Below are 14353 nucleotides of genomic sequence, written 5' to 3' on the forward strand. Positions count from 1 at the left end.
TCGAAATTTATATAAAAAAATATAATAACAGATTCGATATTCAAAAAAATATCCAATCAGAATCCTATTCAAGTTTAAAATGTAATTTCATTGTGAGACTGAAAATTGTGGAGCTTATGAAATTAAATTGATGATCGCGGATTAAACCCCGAAACATAATGGAATTTATATGCTTAAATAACATCATGAGAGAGAAATGTTCTTGTACCAACCCACATTGGCCCAAGGTGGACAAGTCCAAACTCTATTTCAAAAGGAGAATACTTAGTCTACATATTGACTTCAACTGTTCGTAACTTATAACTCAAACTTGATAAACTGGTGTACAATAACTAATTGTAAAATACAAATACTCCACAGACAAATAAATACAAATTATTAAAATTTTTCAGTGTTTTATTTATGGATTCATTATTATTGATGATTCTTGCTAACCAAACTTTAATAATATTTTTTTGGTAAACGCTCATTAATATAGTAGTTAAACAAACAATTACTATGCTTAAACCATAAAGTACAATAACAAGAAACAATAGCCTGGAGCAAATCCATCATAACTTTAATAGGAGGTTATTGTACCTTAAGTATTCGTAATTATAACATTGGAAGTACCGATTTTTTTTATTCAAGGAAGTTGCGTATCAGCCGCTTATCAAATATTCCACCAAGCAGCCATACGTAGTGTTGTGTTCCTGTTTGAGGGGTGAATGAGTTTAAATGCAGGGAGGAACATAACTTCTATCTTAATTCCTAAGGTTGCTGAAGCATTGCCGATTTAAGGATGGTTAAAATTGCTTGCTAAAAACATTGACACCAATGTTTTTGTGACTACTTACCAGTAGTTGGATCATTGCTCGCTCGCCTATTATAACATAAAAAAAAGGAATGAACAATTATTTTAACAACTCGACTAACTCGCAAAATCGTGACCAAAAACATTGAAATATTATCATTGATTACCATTATAATTTTATAATAATGATAATGACACCTAAGTAGGGAATACAAAAAATCAAAATGCCAATGATATTGGTAATATTTTATGATGTTCCATTGCTCTATTTTTAATAAAAACTATACCACAAAAAATTTAAGGTGCGATCAGACTTCCGTGAATAATCTAACCTTTATGTAATGTAAAGATTGATGCTTACTTTATTCTTATCATTTGTAAAACCGGCTTGTTTATTTGTCGAGGATACGCGACATATTTCGTTAAAATAACGTGTAATACAGTTACAATTGATAGGCATTCCATTACGGTTCACAAAGTTGGTGGGATAGTGGTGATGTAAGGGATCGTTCATGTTTCTTATGCGCAAATATCTATGGTCGGTGGTGACCACTTATCATGTGGTGGTCCATTTGCCAATTCATTTGAAAAAACAATTATGAAACAGCATAAGTGGAACCCGAATAAGTTATAATATTCAACATTAACTTTACTGTAAGCGTTATAATATACCGACACTAAAAAATCTAAATTGTATATACAGGATGTATCTATAATATTTTAACATAAATTCGTTCAATACATGTTTTACCTTCTGTAATAGCACTTACATCAAAGTGTCAAAAATCAAGATCAAACTGTCACTAGGAAACGTAAATCATAAACAAGAGGAAAATAAAAAGACTTAAGTCCGAGCAAGCACCATTGAATTTTCATGTGCTCACATTATCTTTATAATGTACGGTGGTTGTCGGTGAAGGAAAATATTGTGATGAAATCTGTGTGTGTTTGACTTTGCGTGTGTTTCGCTTGAATTTCCATCACACCTGTATTCACCGAGCCGCATTGAAACGACATTGTAAACTAAAGTAAATCGCGATGGTGACATCTACCTGGACATACATAATATGGTCCGTTGAAGGGAAGATTACCTAAAGACACTAGTGCCAAAATTATACTTTTGGAAATTTTTGAGTTAACCATAGCAAATACTGGCACCAGAGACGCAAGGGACTAGGGATATAATATCTTAGCTCTTACAGTTGGTGACGCATTGGTGTGACACAACGAATTGTTAATATTTCCTACAGTGCCAATGTAGGTGGTGACCACTACCCATCAGACAGCCCTACAGTAAAAACTGTATTTATTTATTTATTTAACTCTTTATTGCACACCAAATATACATAAAGATACAAAGTATATTTTCTTTGAAACGAAATTGGCCAAGCAAAAGGCGGTCTTATGGCTTATAAGCCATTTCTTCCAGACAACCTTTGGGTTAGAAGAATAATGTGTATGCAAGACGGCAATATGGTGGTGCAGTAAAAACTTACATTATGAAATAATAACGAATACAACTCAATAAATATAGCAAATACATAAATACAAAAAATACTAAACCTCAATAATACTAAAACTGTAAACCTCATTTCCCAAATATACCATCTTTAACTACTTTCCGCTGGCAATATTTATCTAGCCTTTTTAGTATTACTTGGTTATATTAAGACAGAATTCAAGAAACTTTTGAACCAACAAAGAAAAAGAAAGTTCTGTATTTGGTTTATAAAGATCATTTAACTAAACGGAACCCATTCGAATCCTCGTCCAACGTCATTGAATCGATGAAACGTGTTCGTTCAATTTAAAATCTTTACGTTTATATATTTAATGTGAATTTATTTTTAAATTTTTACAATATAATTCCGGGTCGTTGAATATTACGCTAAGTGAACTTTTTGTTTCTCTTAATTCTAGATAATGTAAAATTTATTAATATCAGTGAGATCCGTAGATAATAAAAGATGTTTATTTAATTTGTTTTTTATTTAAAATAAATATACTGGGAAAATTAAAAATCAAAATATTCTTTATTCGAGAAGGCTCATAATATCACTTTTGAATCGACATGTTACAGTGTTCAATTAAAATTAAGCTACCGCCGGTTCGGAACATAGATTCTACCGAGAAGAAGCTTTTTCATCTTTAATAAAATCTTGTATTGAGTAATATGCTTTATTTGTCAATGTTTTTTGACATGAGTTTTAATTTTTTTAATATCTGATGGTTACCGCTCGTACCCATCGGTAGTGTAAGAAATAGTAACCAGCCCTTAGTACGTCAATACGACACTAACCGTGAGAACTAGGATTTTATGTCTCTTCTTCCTGTACGCTTGTTCACTTTCCGAACCAGAGGACAACAGTAATAAATAAGTATTGCTTCTGAGCAATAGAATATGCGATGAGTGTGCGCTACCTACAGAGACTGGCTGCACAAAGCCCCACCACTAAATATTTCTAAGTTTTAGATATTGTAAGTAACATGTAACATTGTAAGTAGTCCAAACGCGAAGACGACCAGTACACTCAGGGGAAATGAACTGCACCAGTCGCCCTCGTCGTGTCGGCCTGTAAGATGTTTTTTCACCCCTCATTTGGAGCGACCCAGGTTATAAGAGGAGGGGGCGTGTGCTAGTAGAGAATTCCATTTTTTGGCGGTTCGACAAAGAAAAGAATTGCCGAATTTCTTCGTGCGCGATGGAATTGATGTCACAGTTAGGCGGTGACATCGCGAGCCCGCACGCGTGTACTCGTGAAGGAAAGGAAGCAGGAATTAGAGTAAATCAGCTCAGAGCTCTCACCGTGATACAGTCGATAGAAAGAAGTCAGGGCCGCTATCTGTGACGCAAACGTAAAGATTCGAGGGATCATCATCAAGAGGCCTATTTGCTTGTCGGTCTTATTACTATATGTATACAGTTTTATATTATGATCTATATTCATATTATAAATGTAAAGTAACTCTGTCTGTCTGTCTGTTATTCTTTCACGCCCAAACCACGGAACCGAATTTGATGAAGTTGTCAATCAAGCTGGACAAGTAAGCCTACTCTTTTTGCCTAACACGCGACTGTGGCGAGTGGCAACTAGTATTCTATATTTGCATAAGCCGGGCATGAAATTACTTTTTAATTTCTCCACTTCAAGTCGCTTGGATGAGTCAGAATTTTATCCAATATACATGCAAGGTTGAACTCGTTGTTGGAAAATCAATGGTGAATCGTGGTGATGTTCTTCTAAGTCCCATGCTATCCTCTAGACGATAACAACTCTTGTTACGATTTATTCCCTCGTTTTATTAACGTATGTTACAATTACGTCAGATGAAATGAGTAATTTTGTAGGTTATAAAGAGTTGTAATTTTTTTTTTTTTAATTAACAGCCTGTAAATTTCTCACTTCTCGGCTAAGGCCTCCTCTCCCTTTGAGGAGAAGGTTTGGAGCATGTATTGGAGTGAATTTTATTACAGATAAATACATTTTGTAATCTACAGTGGACTAATGTAGGGCAATAGTTTCATCTTCTATACATATAATAAAATTGGAGTGTCTGTTTGTAATATTAAAATAAACGCATTTTACCAAATCCATATGCCTGTGTATACACGGTACATATACCAAAATTCCATTTTTTCAATTGTCTGTCTGTCTGTTTGTTTGTTCCAGCTAATCTCTGGAACATCTGGACCGATTTTCACGGTACTTTCACTGGCAGTTGTCTGATGTAATAAGGAGTAACATAGGCTACAACAATAACTTTTTTGTTAAATTCAAACGCGCACGAAGTCGCGGCCACCGCTTGTAATATATATAACAAGACAAGAGGCCTTAATCTTGTCAATGAGAAAATATTCTTATACCGAAGTGTAAGCCATGAGTTAATAATGATTATTATAGTATTTAAAAGTTACACATCTTCAATTCATTCTATTATATGAATACACTATTTTGACACTTATTACATTGACTTAAGCGCTAGAATAGTATGATCAATATAAACGTATTTGTTTTTATTGATTTCGATTCCAATTTTGTTAAAACTAGGTTAAAATAGTGCAATAACTACTTGCTGGTAGAGTTTTGTGTAAGACTACCCTCCACTCATGATATATTCTAACACTAAACATAAATGTTCGGTGTTGTTGTATTCCGGTTTGAAGGGTGAGTGAGCGTAAAAATATATTTTATATTCATGTTTAAATTACTTTAAGAATTTCGTCTCTAATTGCACTAAAAATGAATATTATATTAGATCAGTCCAGAATCGAACCTTCGACTTTCTTGTCATAAACAGCCTTTATAACATCAATCTGCTTAGATTATACTTTCTCGTTTATTTATTTGGATTTCCGTATAATTATCTATTTTTAAAATATAAAATACAAAAACGACTTTATTTCATTGTTATTAGAGTTCAATTTATATATAGAGCTTAACCAAAGAGACTGGCGTTTACTCTTCAATGTGCTACAGGTCTTAAGACGAACAGATTCTACATTTCAACCTTGACATTGCCAATATTGATGGTGTTTAGTATATAAACCGAGTTGGGAACCAGACTCATCATTCGAGGATCGTTTCTTCAACCGGCAACATGAAATCGGTACGTCAAACGACCTGTTATTATTTATCTTGAAAGACTTCATTACAATCAGTTCAGAAAATTGCATATACTTTGACATCATCACGTTTATTGTGATTCTATTCAAAGAAAACTTAATAGATTAATCTGGCATACAGTGAAAATAACTTATTTTAAGATGAAACTCATCTCTTTTTGCCCCTTGGTGATTGCTGGGTTATTTTTATTGCTTTGAGTTTTGTTAATATTTATTTTTATTTTGACCCATATAGTCAATCGATATGTCTAATTAATATAATGTAATATTTGCTTACAGAATGCGGTTTTAATATGACATATAACAATTAATTCTAATACTAATTCGACTAATATATTGAACATAAATATGCGGGGAAGTTAAACGGCCTTTAAATGTTGCTTAGGGGTGATTGTATAGATATATGGAGGAGTTAGTTAGTTATTAGTTTAGCAAACTAAACAAACTCTAATTAGTAACGCTAACAGCTTTACTTGCTCAATTTCAAATCAGTTTATTAGTTTACATGAGTCCGAGTGACAGATGCTACGGGTCTTAGTAACGATAATATATTTTGAACGTTTTAATAGTAAACAGTTAATATTAAAAGTATTGTTTAATGCGTTTACTTAATTAGTTTAAATTTTGTAACGTATAACAAATTTAGTCGATTTTAATCGGTCAACTGCTAAAATAATCTTCTTAAAACGATAATCTGTGTATCCTATTCGACGCTGAATTTAAATTTCGAATTACATCCGTTACAATTTTCGTTGGATAACATGTCTTGGTCACAACGGTCACTTAGAAATAAATGATGTGCGTAGCCGATAATAGAATGCGCTTTTTATCGGAGCGAGAAAGGCTTAACAGACATTTAGACTTTAAAGTATTTTTACTATTTTATACTAATTCATGTTACTTTTTGTTAAGACTTAATAAAATTAAAATCAACGTTACTCTTTTGTTCGACGTTTACGTACATTCGAAATATGAATTTATCATGTTTTTTCAAATATAAATATATCTTAGATAAATAGTTCAATGTCACGTGTGATATATGTTTCTTTTTTAACATAATAACAATAACATATTATTATTCAAATCTTGACTAAGTATATATGATGCTTCTCCCACATATTATCATAATGACTTCAGCTCCCACTTAAACATTAAACGCTTTAAATATAATCAATAGTTAGTAGTTTTATACTGATTAAATAATATATATTAATTATATATATAAAAGCAGTGATATTCAAATTAAGTTTATTTTAAAAAGTCAAATTTTATTTTTATTCTTTATAGTATGTAATTAATAAAGTATGTATTGAAGATTTTTTTTTTATATATTGAAGATAGAATACCTAGATAGAACTCTGAATGTTATACTTTTTAAATTTAAAATATATTGTAACATATAAATGACTTATCAATCAGAAGTCCGCTCCTAGTATTTCATTCTAAGCATTTTCTGTACTATTTATGTAAAATAAAAAATATTGCTAAAAATAGGCTGAAAATTAAATTATAATTAATTAATATATTACATATAGAATATATTATTTATTAAAAAGTGGATTTCTATCATTTTTAAATCCTTATTCCAAAGTACAAACTTGTAAAATGATTATTTTTTTTGTGATAATCTTATATGTTTTCTCTATACTAACTACAAATATTTTCTGTAGATCATCCTAGCAGCTATCATCGGCGCGTGCGCAGCGGCGTCGCTCCCCGGCTACGTGGCCCCTCAGTACCGCGCCTACTACCAGGACAGGCCTCGCGCTGCATTGGAGAGGAACGCAGCCATTTTACGATCAGTGTCCGATGTCAACGAACAAGGATATCGTTTCGCTTACGACACGGAAAATGGTAAGTTGACAACTTGAAGATATATACATATATATACTTAAATAAGCAAAAAGACATGCAATGTATTTTCCCTTCTATTTTTCAAACGATACTCTTTTTGGAACGAAACTCTTTTACGGTTACAGTAGAGTGACCTGCTAAAAACCGTCACGTAAAGAAAAATCGTTATAACTCCTCTAGTCGACCTTTCGTCTCTTTCTATTATATACGATTTTATGTAATATTTTTTTTTTGTTATTGTTTAATACATCGGGAGTTTAATAACTTTTTTCTGTCATTAAATGATTCTCAAACTTTGATAATTTATTTAATTGTATCTGAGTAACTTCGTGACCAGGTGACCAGGATAACTCTCGTTTTATTTTGCCTAAGCTTTCGTATTTTCATTCAAGAAATGGAAATAAGAATATGTTGGTTCAAATTTTCCGTAATGATTACGATTGAATTTCAATCACTCATCGAACATAAACAGTTTATCAATCCTGCAAAGGTAAGGCATGCCCTACTAAACAACTCTAAGTCGAGCAAAGAATATAAAATAAGCAAATAATCAAACGACAATAAACTGTATTGCTTATCACGAAGAAACACATATGTTACTGTGAAAGCTCGAACTACGGTAAATCTTAAGACTTTCCAGTAAAACCTAATATTTACCGATTATGAATGGTAAATGTCCATAAAACTTTGGGATTCGAACTTTTACCATCATTCACTTGGTAAATCTTAGGATTTACATGTTAGGTTAGGTTGGAATGGTAAAAGTCCGAAAAAGTCGTCCCTTTATAATAAATACTTACATTTACCAACTCATGTCGGTAAATCTTAGGTTTTACTGGAAAATCTTAAAATTTACCTTAATTCGAGCTTCTACAATAACACATATACAAAATTAAAAAAAAAATGTAACAAAGGAGAAATATTTTATATGTGTTTATTTATATAAAACCTTGTATAAATGACTCTATCAAAAGTTTTGTTATTATTACTCTAAAACGTTTGTTGGGCAAACCGTTGGACAAAAGCCTCATCTCAAAGGTAGAATTTGTTTTTTTATGATATAGTTGGGTTTGTTTTTTTTATTATATATATATATGCAAGCAAATGGGCCGCCTGATGTTAAGTGGTCATCATCACCCATAGACAATGGCACTGTAAGATATATTGGTCATTCCTTACATCGCCAATGCGCCACCAACCTTGGGAACTAAGGTGTTATGTCCCTTGTGCCTGTAGTTATACTGGCTCACTCACCCTTAATTTTTGGGTGTAGAATACCTGATAAATGGGTGGTATATAATCCTAACACATTATACCTATTTTAAAATACCTTAAAACAATTGCTTTTGATACCATACGTTTAGACCTATGCAAATTAATCCTATATAAGATTTACATAAATATATGTATGCAAAATTTACGATCATTGCCACCTACAAAATTATTACAAAAATTTAAACAAGGTTAATGTTAAGGCATGATGTATCGATATAATTTTGAAATCTGATATTTAAACGTTACGATTCCATTTTATAGTAATGGAAAGCCTTCTCCTTTATGATACGTATTGTGACATAGAGGTCGCTCGTTCAATCTAGGCAGTATGAGATATATTTGGAAATGTTGCTGTTTTCAAATGAATTGTATGTTTAAAAGGGGATTTTAAATTTGGTTAGATTATTTTAAAAGCAACATAAACAGCCTATAAATGTTCCACTGCTTGCCAAGGGAATGCTAGAAGTCCGAGAAGATTAGGACCATATTCCACTACGCTGCTCCAATACGCGTTGGTGACATAGATTTTTATCTGCCACATGTAGATTTTTGCATGCAGAATCTTATCTGCCAGTTTACTGACGATGTTTTTCAAAACCACCGAAAATTAGATGAATTGGGCATATGGAAACACTGTTAAGATTTTAGTGCTTTAACATATTATTACAATATTATTTTCAAAATAAACTTAATGATAAATCATATAGATAGACAAGATTTACTTTTAAAACTCGTCTACGTGAGCACATATTGTCAGAAGGCAATGTATGTGCATATATTGTTATATATTGTTAATTCATTTTTAATTACCGCCTTCATGGTTTCCTGTTTGCATTCAGGCATTATGTCCGCCTTTTGTCCCATTAATTTTGTGGTGGTCAATAAAGTATTTAAATTAAAAAAAATAAAAAATCCAATAGATCTCGAATCTTAATAAAATTTTTATATAATAATTACTATCGATTCCTTAAGATAAATAGTTTCTTATTAATAATTTTCAGGAATCCAAGCTGAGGAAACCGGTATAGAAGCTAATGGAATTCAAGCTCAAGGCGGCTACTCGTACACTGGTGACGATGGCCAGATCTACAGCGTGAGGTACACAGCTGATGTGAACGGCTTCCAGCCCCAGGGTGCTCATCTGCCAACCGCTCCACCAGTACCCGAAGCTATTGCCAAGGCTTTACAGGAGAACGCTAGAGACGAAGCCAATGGCATCTTTGATGATGGTAAGCGCCAATACATGTCCGATCAGCCAATCACATCACAATTAATAATAATGTCCCAGATATAACGAACGCTGTGTGTTCAAGAAATATACCTAATAGATAACTTGGTGCATACCGTGATTTCTAAACGATGTATAATTCCAAGATTCGGTAGTGTAGACACTGCAAAAAATTGAAGTAAAACGAGTAATTTCGATTTTTATCAAGCCGACTTCGAACGCTGCATACTTTGCAGCCGTGTCAATTAGCCACTAGGCCACTAAGGGAATAAAACAGGCTTATCCATCTTGAGGAGCATTACATCGTATCGTAGACGTAAGCCATCTCGTTAACACTATCGTTCACAACTATAAACAGTAAAAAACAAAGTCGCTTCGAATTCACTTTGATCTTTTAAACTACGCAACGGATTTTAATGAGGATTTCATCAATAAACAGAGTGATTCAATTACGTGCATATTATAGTAAAGTAAAGGCGAGAATTTCAACTAAAGTAAAAACAATAATTATCTTTTTATGATTTTTCTTCAATCTTAATGTTTTATATACCGTTATTGAACCCGTTTGAAGCCGGGACGTGTAGCAATATTATAGTAATCTATAATTAAATACTGAATAGCAATGTAAATATTACAAATATTAATGAAACTAAACAATTATTATTAATTAGTCTGATAAAAATCTATCCTGTTTCACATTCGCATTGAACGAGACATATAACTATTGTTATCCCTTTTCCTCGCATAGGGATAAAAAGTACTGCAAATTTAGTTATGCCAAAAGTTCTTATATTTTTTAAATTGTGTACAATGGAATTAATTTATTCTTTATCAAAAATAGTATCATTATAATTTCTAAAGAGAGTTTTATATGTGTAAAATAAAAAAAAAAAAAAAAAGACTCAAGCAATTTTCGCATTCATATCTCCGTTTTAATAAAGTGAGTGTGAATGAAATGAATATAGAACACCACATGGAAGAGAAAGAGACGGCGTATAATTTTGGCAACAACTTGAAGAGTGAAAGTTACACTAAAACTCCTACATAATATTTCTTACACGCGTGTAATTTAATTATAGTTATTAACATCTGTTAATTTTGATAGCGTCCGAATGCGTAACTAAATATACTTATTAATTTACCAGCTATGTTATATAAACTTATGTAGATTTTGGAGGCACAACATAAGAATATATCATACCTCTATCTATTGTTACCATTTAACGGTTCCTTTATATTTGAAATTTAATATTCAAATAAATATTTAAAAAAAAAATTGCCCAAATTTAAAATATTTATATTTTTATACTAAAGTATAAGAATTGTGTTTTATATGTACTTAAATCATTTTTACTTTTGTCTTAATTCATTGGGTCATATCCTTTATAATTACTGTACTATATCAAACTATATCAAATATGTACTATATCAAAACAAAACTCCTCGCAAAACTATAATACCCCGAACTACATTAGTTCAAAGTAACATCCTAGAATAACAGTACCACGGGGAACCAATACTCATAAAGTTTTTTCCTATTGCAATACAAGTGCAAGAAAATTTTCAAATAATGAAGTATGTCAATCATAATTACTCATTATTCTAGTAACTTTAATATTAAGTCGAATTATCTTTACACTTTAACATCGTGGAATAATCATTAATCTTCTCTTCGTGTGATTTTAGCGACATTTACGTCAAGTTTCATCAAAAGATTCGTATCAAAATTTTAAATGAAATATTAGTTATAGTTAACTTCAAATAGCTAATATTGGCCTTTGTAATTACCAGTCCATAATAATTATAAATATTAAGGCCACTGCACACACACACATACTAGCACACACAAACACACACACTATGTATTAACATTAACTATATGCAAATTATTAAAAATAGTTACTATATATATATTAATTAAAAATAGTTACTGTACAAATCATGACCGCGGGGATCGGTGCCAAGAATCAGAAGCATAACCTCGTTGAATCGCAGATCCTCTGGGTAAACTGGGAAGCAGCCAGAATGGCAATAAGGCGAGGAGTTGCATTCGTTTTTTTTTGTATAGGTTACAATATTATGCAGTGATTAGGGCAGGTACTTACCAGACAGCCAATTTAATCGTATACCTTCCAAATTAAAAGAAGAAACAAAACAATTACTTAAAATATTTAAATTGACAAAACAAAACATTTAACATAGGTAGATTTAATTTTTTTTTAAAAGGTAAGGATTTATTAAATTGAAAATATTTTATATAGGACGAATTAATCTTTGTCTACGAGGATTTCCGTCATTTCTTCTAACATTTCAAGATGGCAAACGTTGACAATACACAATACAAATAATATTCTTGACGTTTTGATATTTCTTGTTTCGACCGAGTCACGAATCTTTGATTCATCATGATAGCAACAAGGAACAGCAACATACGAACCAATCACCTTAATATCAGGTTATGACCCGAGGCTTTTAAATCTTCGTTTTCTTCATGTTTTGTACAAACGCTTCCCCTTGGTAACTTGAAACTACTTGGTAGGCACCACCCATTAACTATACAGCAATACTTATTATTGTTATGTTCTGATTTGGATGGTGAGTGGCCAGTGTAACTAGTGTAACAGGCACAAGGAATAGGTGCCAGTGCCAAGTATGTCCACTGGCCATCAGGTGGCCCAAACGCTAGCTTACTAAACTATATTACAAAAAAAATATTAAACTGATTAGTAGTCCACAGAATCAAATAGTTGATAGTATGCGTAAAGCATTGTTATGTATTTTTTTATCTCTTAAATATATATTTCTGATTATTGTCTTCGATGTCAAACATTTTTTTTGTATCGTTTTGTATAGCTCTTTCGCCTTATATCAAAATAAACTTGAAAGTTGTATCTAGTCACTTCATATAATTAAATATGCTTTTCTTTTAAAAATTTCAGGTAGCTACCATGCGGCTAAATACGATCAAGGCGTATTTGCTGCTCGCACCTACACTACCCCGAGGTACATAGCGCCCTTCGGAAAGCCCTACCGCTTCTGAACAACACATATTCGTGCCATCGATTAGACTAAGTTTTGTACAGTGCAATGTTTACGCAATAAATTGATTATCATTTTAATTTTAATTTTTTTATTTTATTCGTAATTCAACTTATCCCATATTATTGAAGCTTCAGGGAAGTAATCGTTGCGGTTGTCTGTTGAATTTGTTGTGATTTCATTCGACCATTAAAAAACATGAATCAATATAGCCAAGCGAGACATTTTAATTGTACAATATTCAGTGTACAATTAAAATATTTTACTTATGTACGCAACTCAAACATCACTAATCATATTTAAGTTAACCACGTCACTTGCAAATACACATCAAATTCACTCGAGTAAATTTTCTTCGACCAATTGTTAAATCAGCCGCTATATACACAGACTAAATAAACTTCCAATTAAATTTATTAAATTAAAACTCCTTTAACCCCCTATACTATAACTATCGCATATTCATATAGCCTTTCATGCTGGTCATATTTATTTAGTCTTATATTCAATTGACCTGAACTGAACAACCCATTTTGTTTTTTTTTTTATTTATTTATTCAACAATTCAAAAATCAAATAACCACGAATCATGGAACCACAAAAAAGCTGAAAGATCACCTTGACTATTTTTTTATAATAATTAAATTATCTCTGTCATCATTAGCTCATGCAACCTCATATGCAGCCTTATGAGATCAATGAGGGTCTAAGTTTACATAATAAATACAAACTTTAATCTGAGACACAAAAGAATCATAATGTTCTATCGAATAAAATCATAATCAAAAACAAGTTAGATTTGTGGTCCTAGAATAACTCCTCAGTATGTGCTTTGGTATTAGTACTTCAAATTTAGAAAAAAAAAACACCATATTAAATTAAGCCTAAGGAGATTTTTATAAACTGTCATAGGAATATTACGAAGTATAAAATGAATGAGAGAAGTTATTATTAATTAAGTTCAAGGTAAATGTGTTACTATTGAACCTAGTGCACTCACCTCTTAAACCATAATAGCAATACTAAAGAATGATGTATAGCAGTAGGATAACTTTCGATTTGTTTCTACTAAACAGCCGTTGACTAGCATTTAAGAAAGTATATATTTTTATATAAATGTACATATATTCATTTATATAAAAAGATATATACATCTATTTTCCTTGATACGACCGACTTAACCGATTGAATACTTCTAATCTTCCGTAGAAGATTCTTATGGAAATAAAAATGTGCAGAAATTTGTAAATTTTCAGATATCTTAAAAACTATATTGTTAGTGGTTTACACTGGTTTTATCATTTCGACATCGAATTAAATATTCATAGCTAAGCCAGGACAAAGTTTGTCGTATTAGTTAGTATCAAATAAATATTTCACTTTAAATTATGTGACAACAACTATATATCCCATCGCTGGGTAATTTTCACTTGACTTATCAACTATATTTATATATTCTCATAACTCCTTAAAAGATAAATCAAATCCTAGTCCACTAAGCCTATCATAAATATTACTTGTTGATTTATACTTGGTGGTA

General features: G+C 31.6%; 1 protein-coding gene across 1 annotated transcript; it reads left to right on the top strand.

Moving 5' to 3' along the window:
* The first annotated feature begins 5334 nt into the window (after window positions 1-5334).
* Window positions 5335-12891, top strand: LOC113398593 (cuticle protein 3-like). Its single transcript, XM_026637402.2, has 4 exons — window positions 5335-5401; window positions 7088-7271; window positions 9548-9775; window positions 12714-12891. The coding sequence occupies exons 1-4, from the start codon at window positions 5393-5395 to the stop codon at window positions 12812-12814; spliced, it is 522 nt and encodes a 173-aa protein (XP_026493187.1). The 5' UTR covers window positions 5335-5392; the 3' UTR covers window positions 12815-12891.
* Window positions 12892-14353: the final 1462 nt, after the last annotated feature.

The sequence above is a fragment of the Vanessa tameamea genome, chromosome 18 (genome assembly GCF_037043105.1).
Source record: "Vanessa tameamea isolate UH-Manoa-2023 chromosome 18, ilVanTame1 primary haplotype, whole genome shotgun sequence".
Taxonomy (NCBI): Eukaryota; Metazoa; Arthropoda; class Insecta; order Lepidoptera; family Nymphalidae; genus Vanessa; species Vanessa tameamea.

Excerpts from the sequence above, each read along its gene's own strand:
- LOC113398593 (XM_026637402.2), top strand. Across the intron at positions 7,272-9,547 it reads CGCTTACGACACGGAAAATG|GAATCCAAGCTGAGGAAACC; the intron begins GTAAGTTGACAA and ends AATAATTTTCAG. Across the intron at positions 9,776-12,713 it reads CAATGGCATCTTTGATGATG|GTAGCTACCATGCGGCTAAA; the intron begins GTAAGCGCCAAT and ends TAAAAATTTCAG.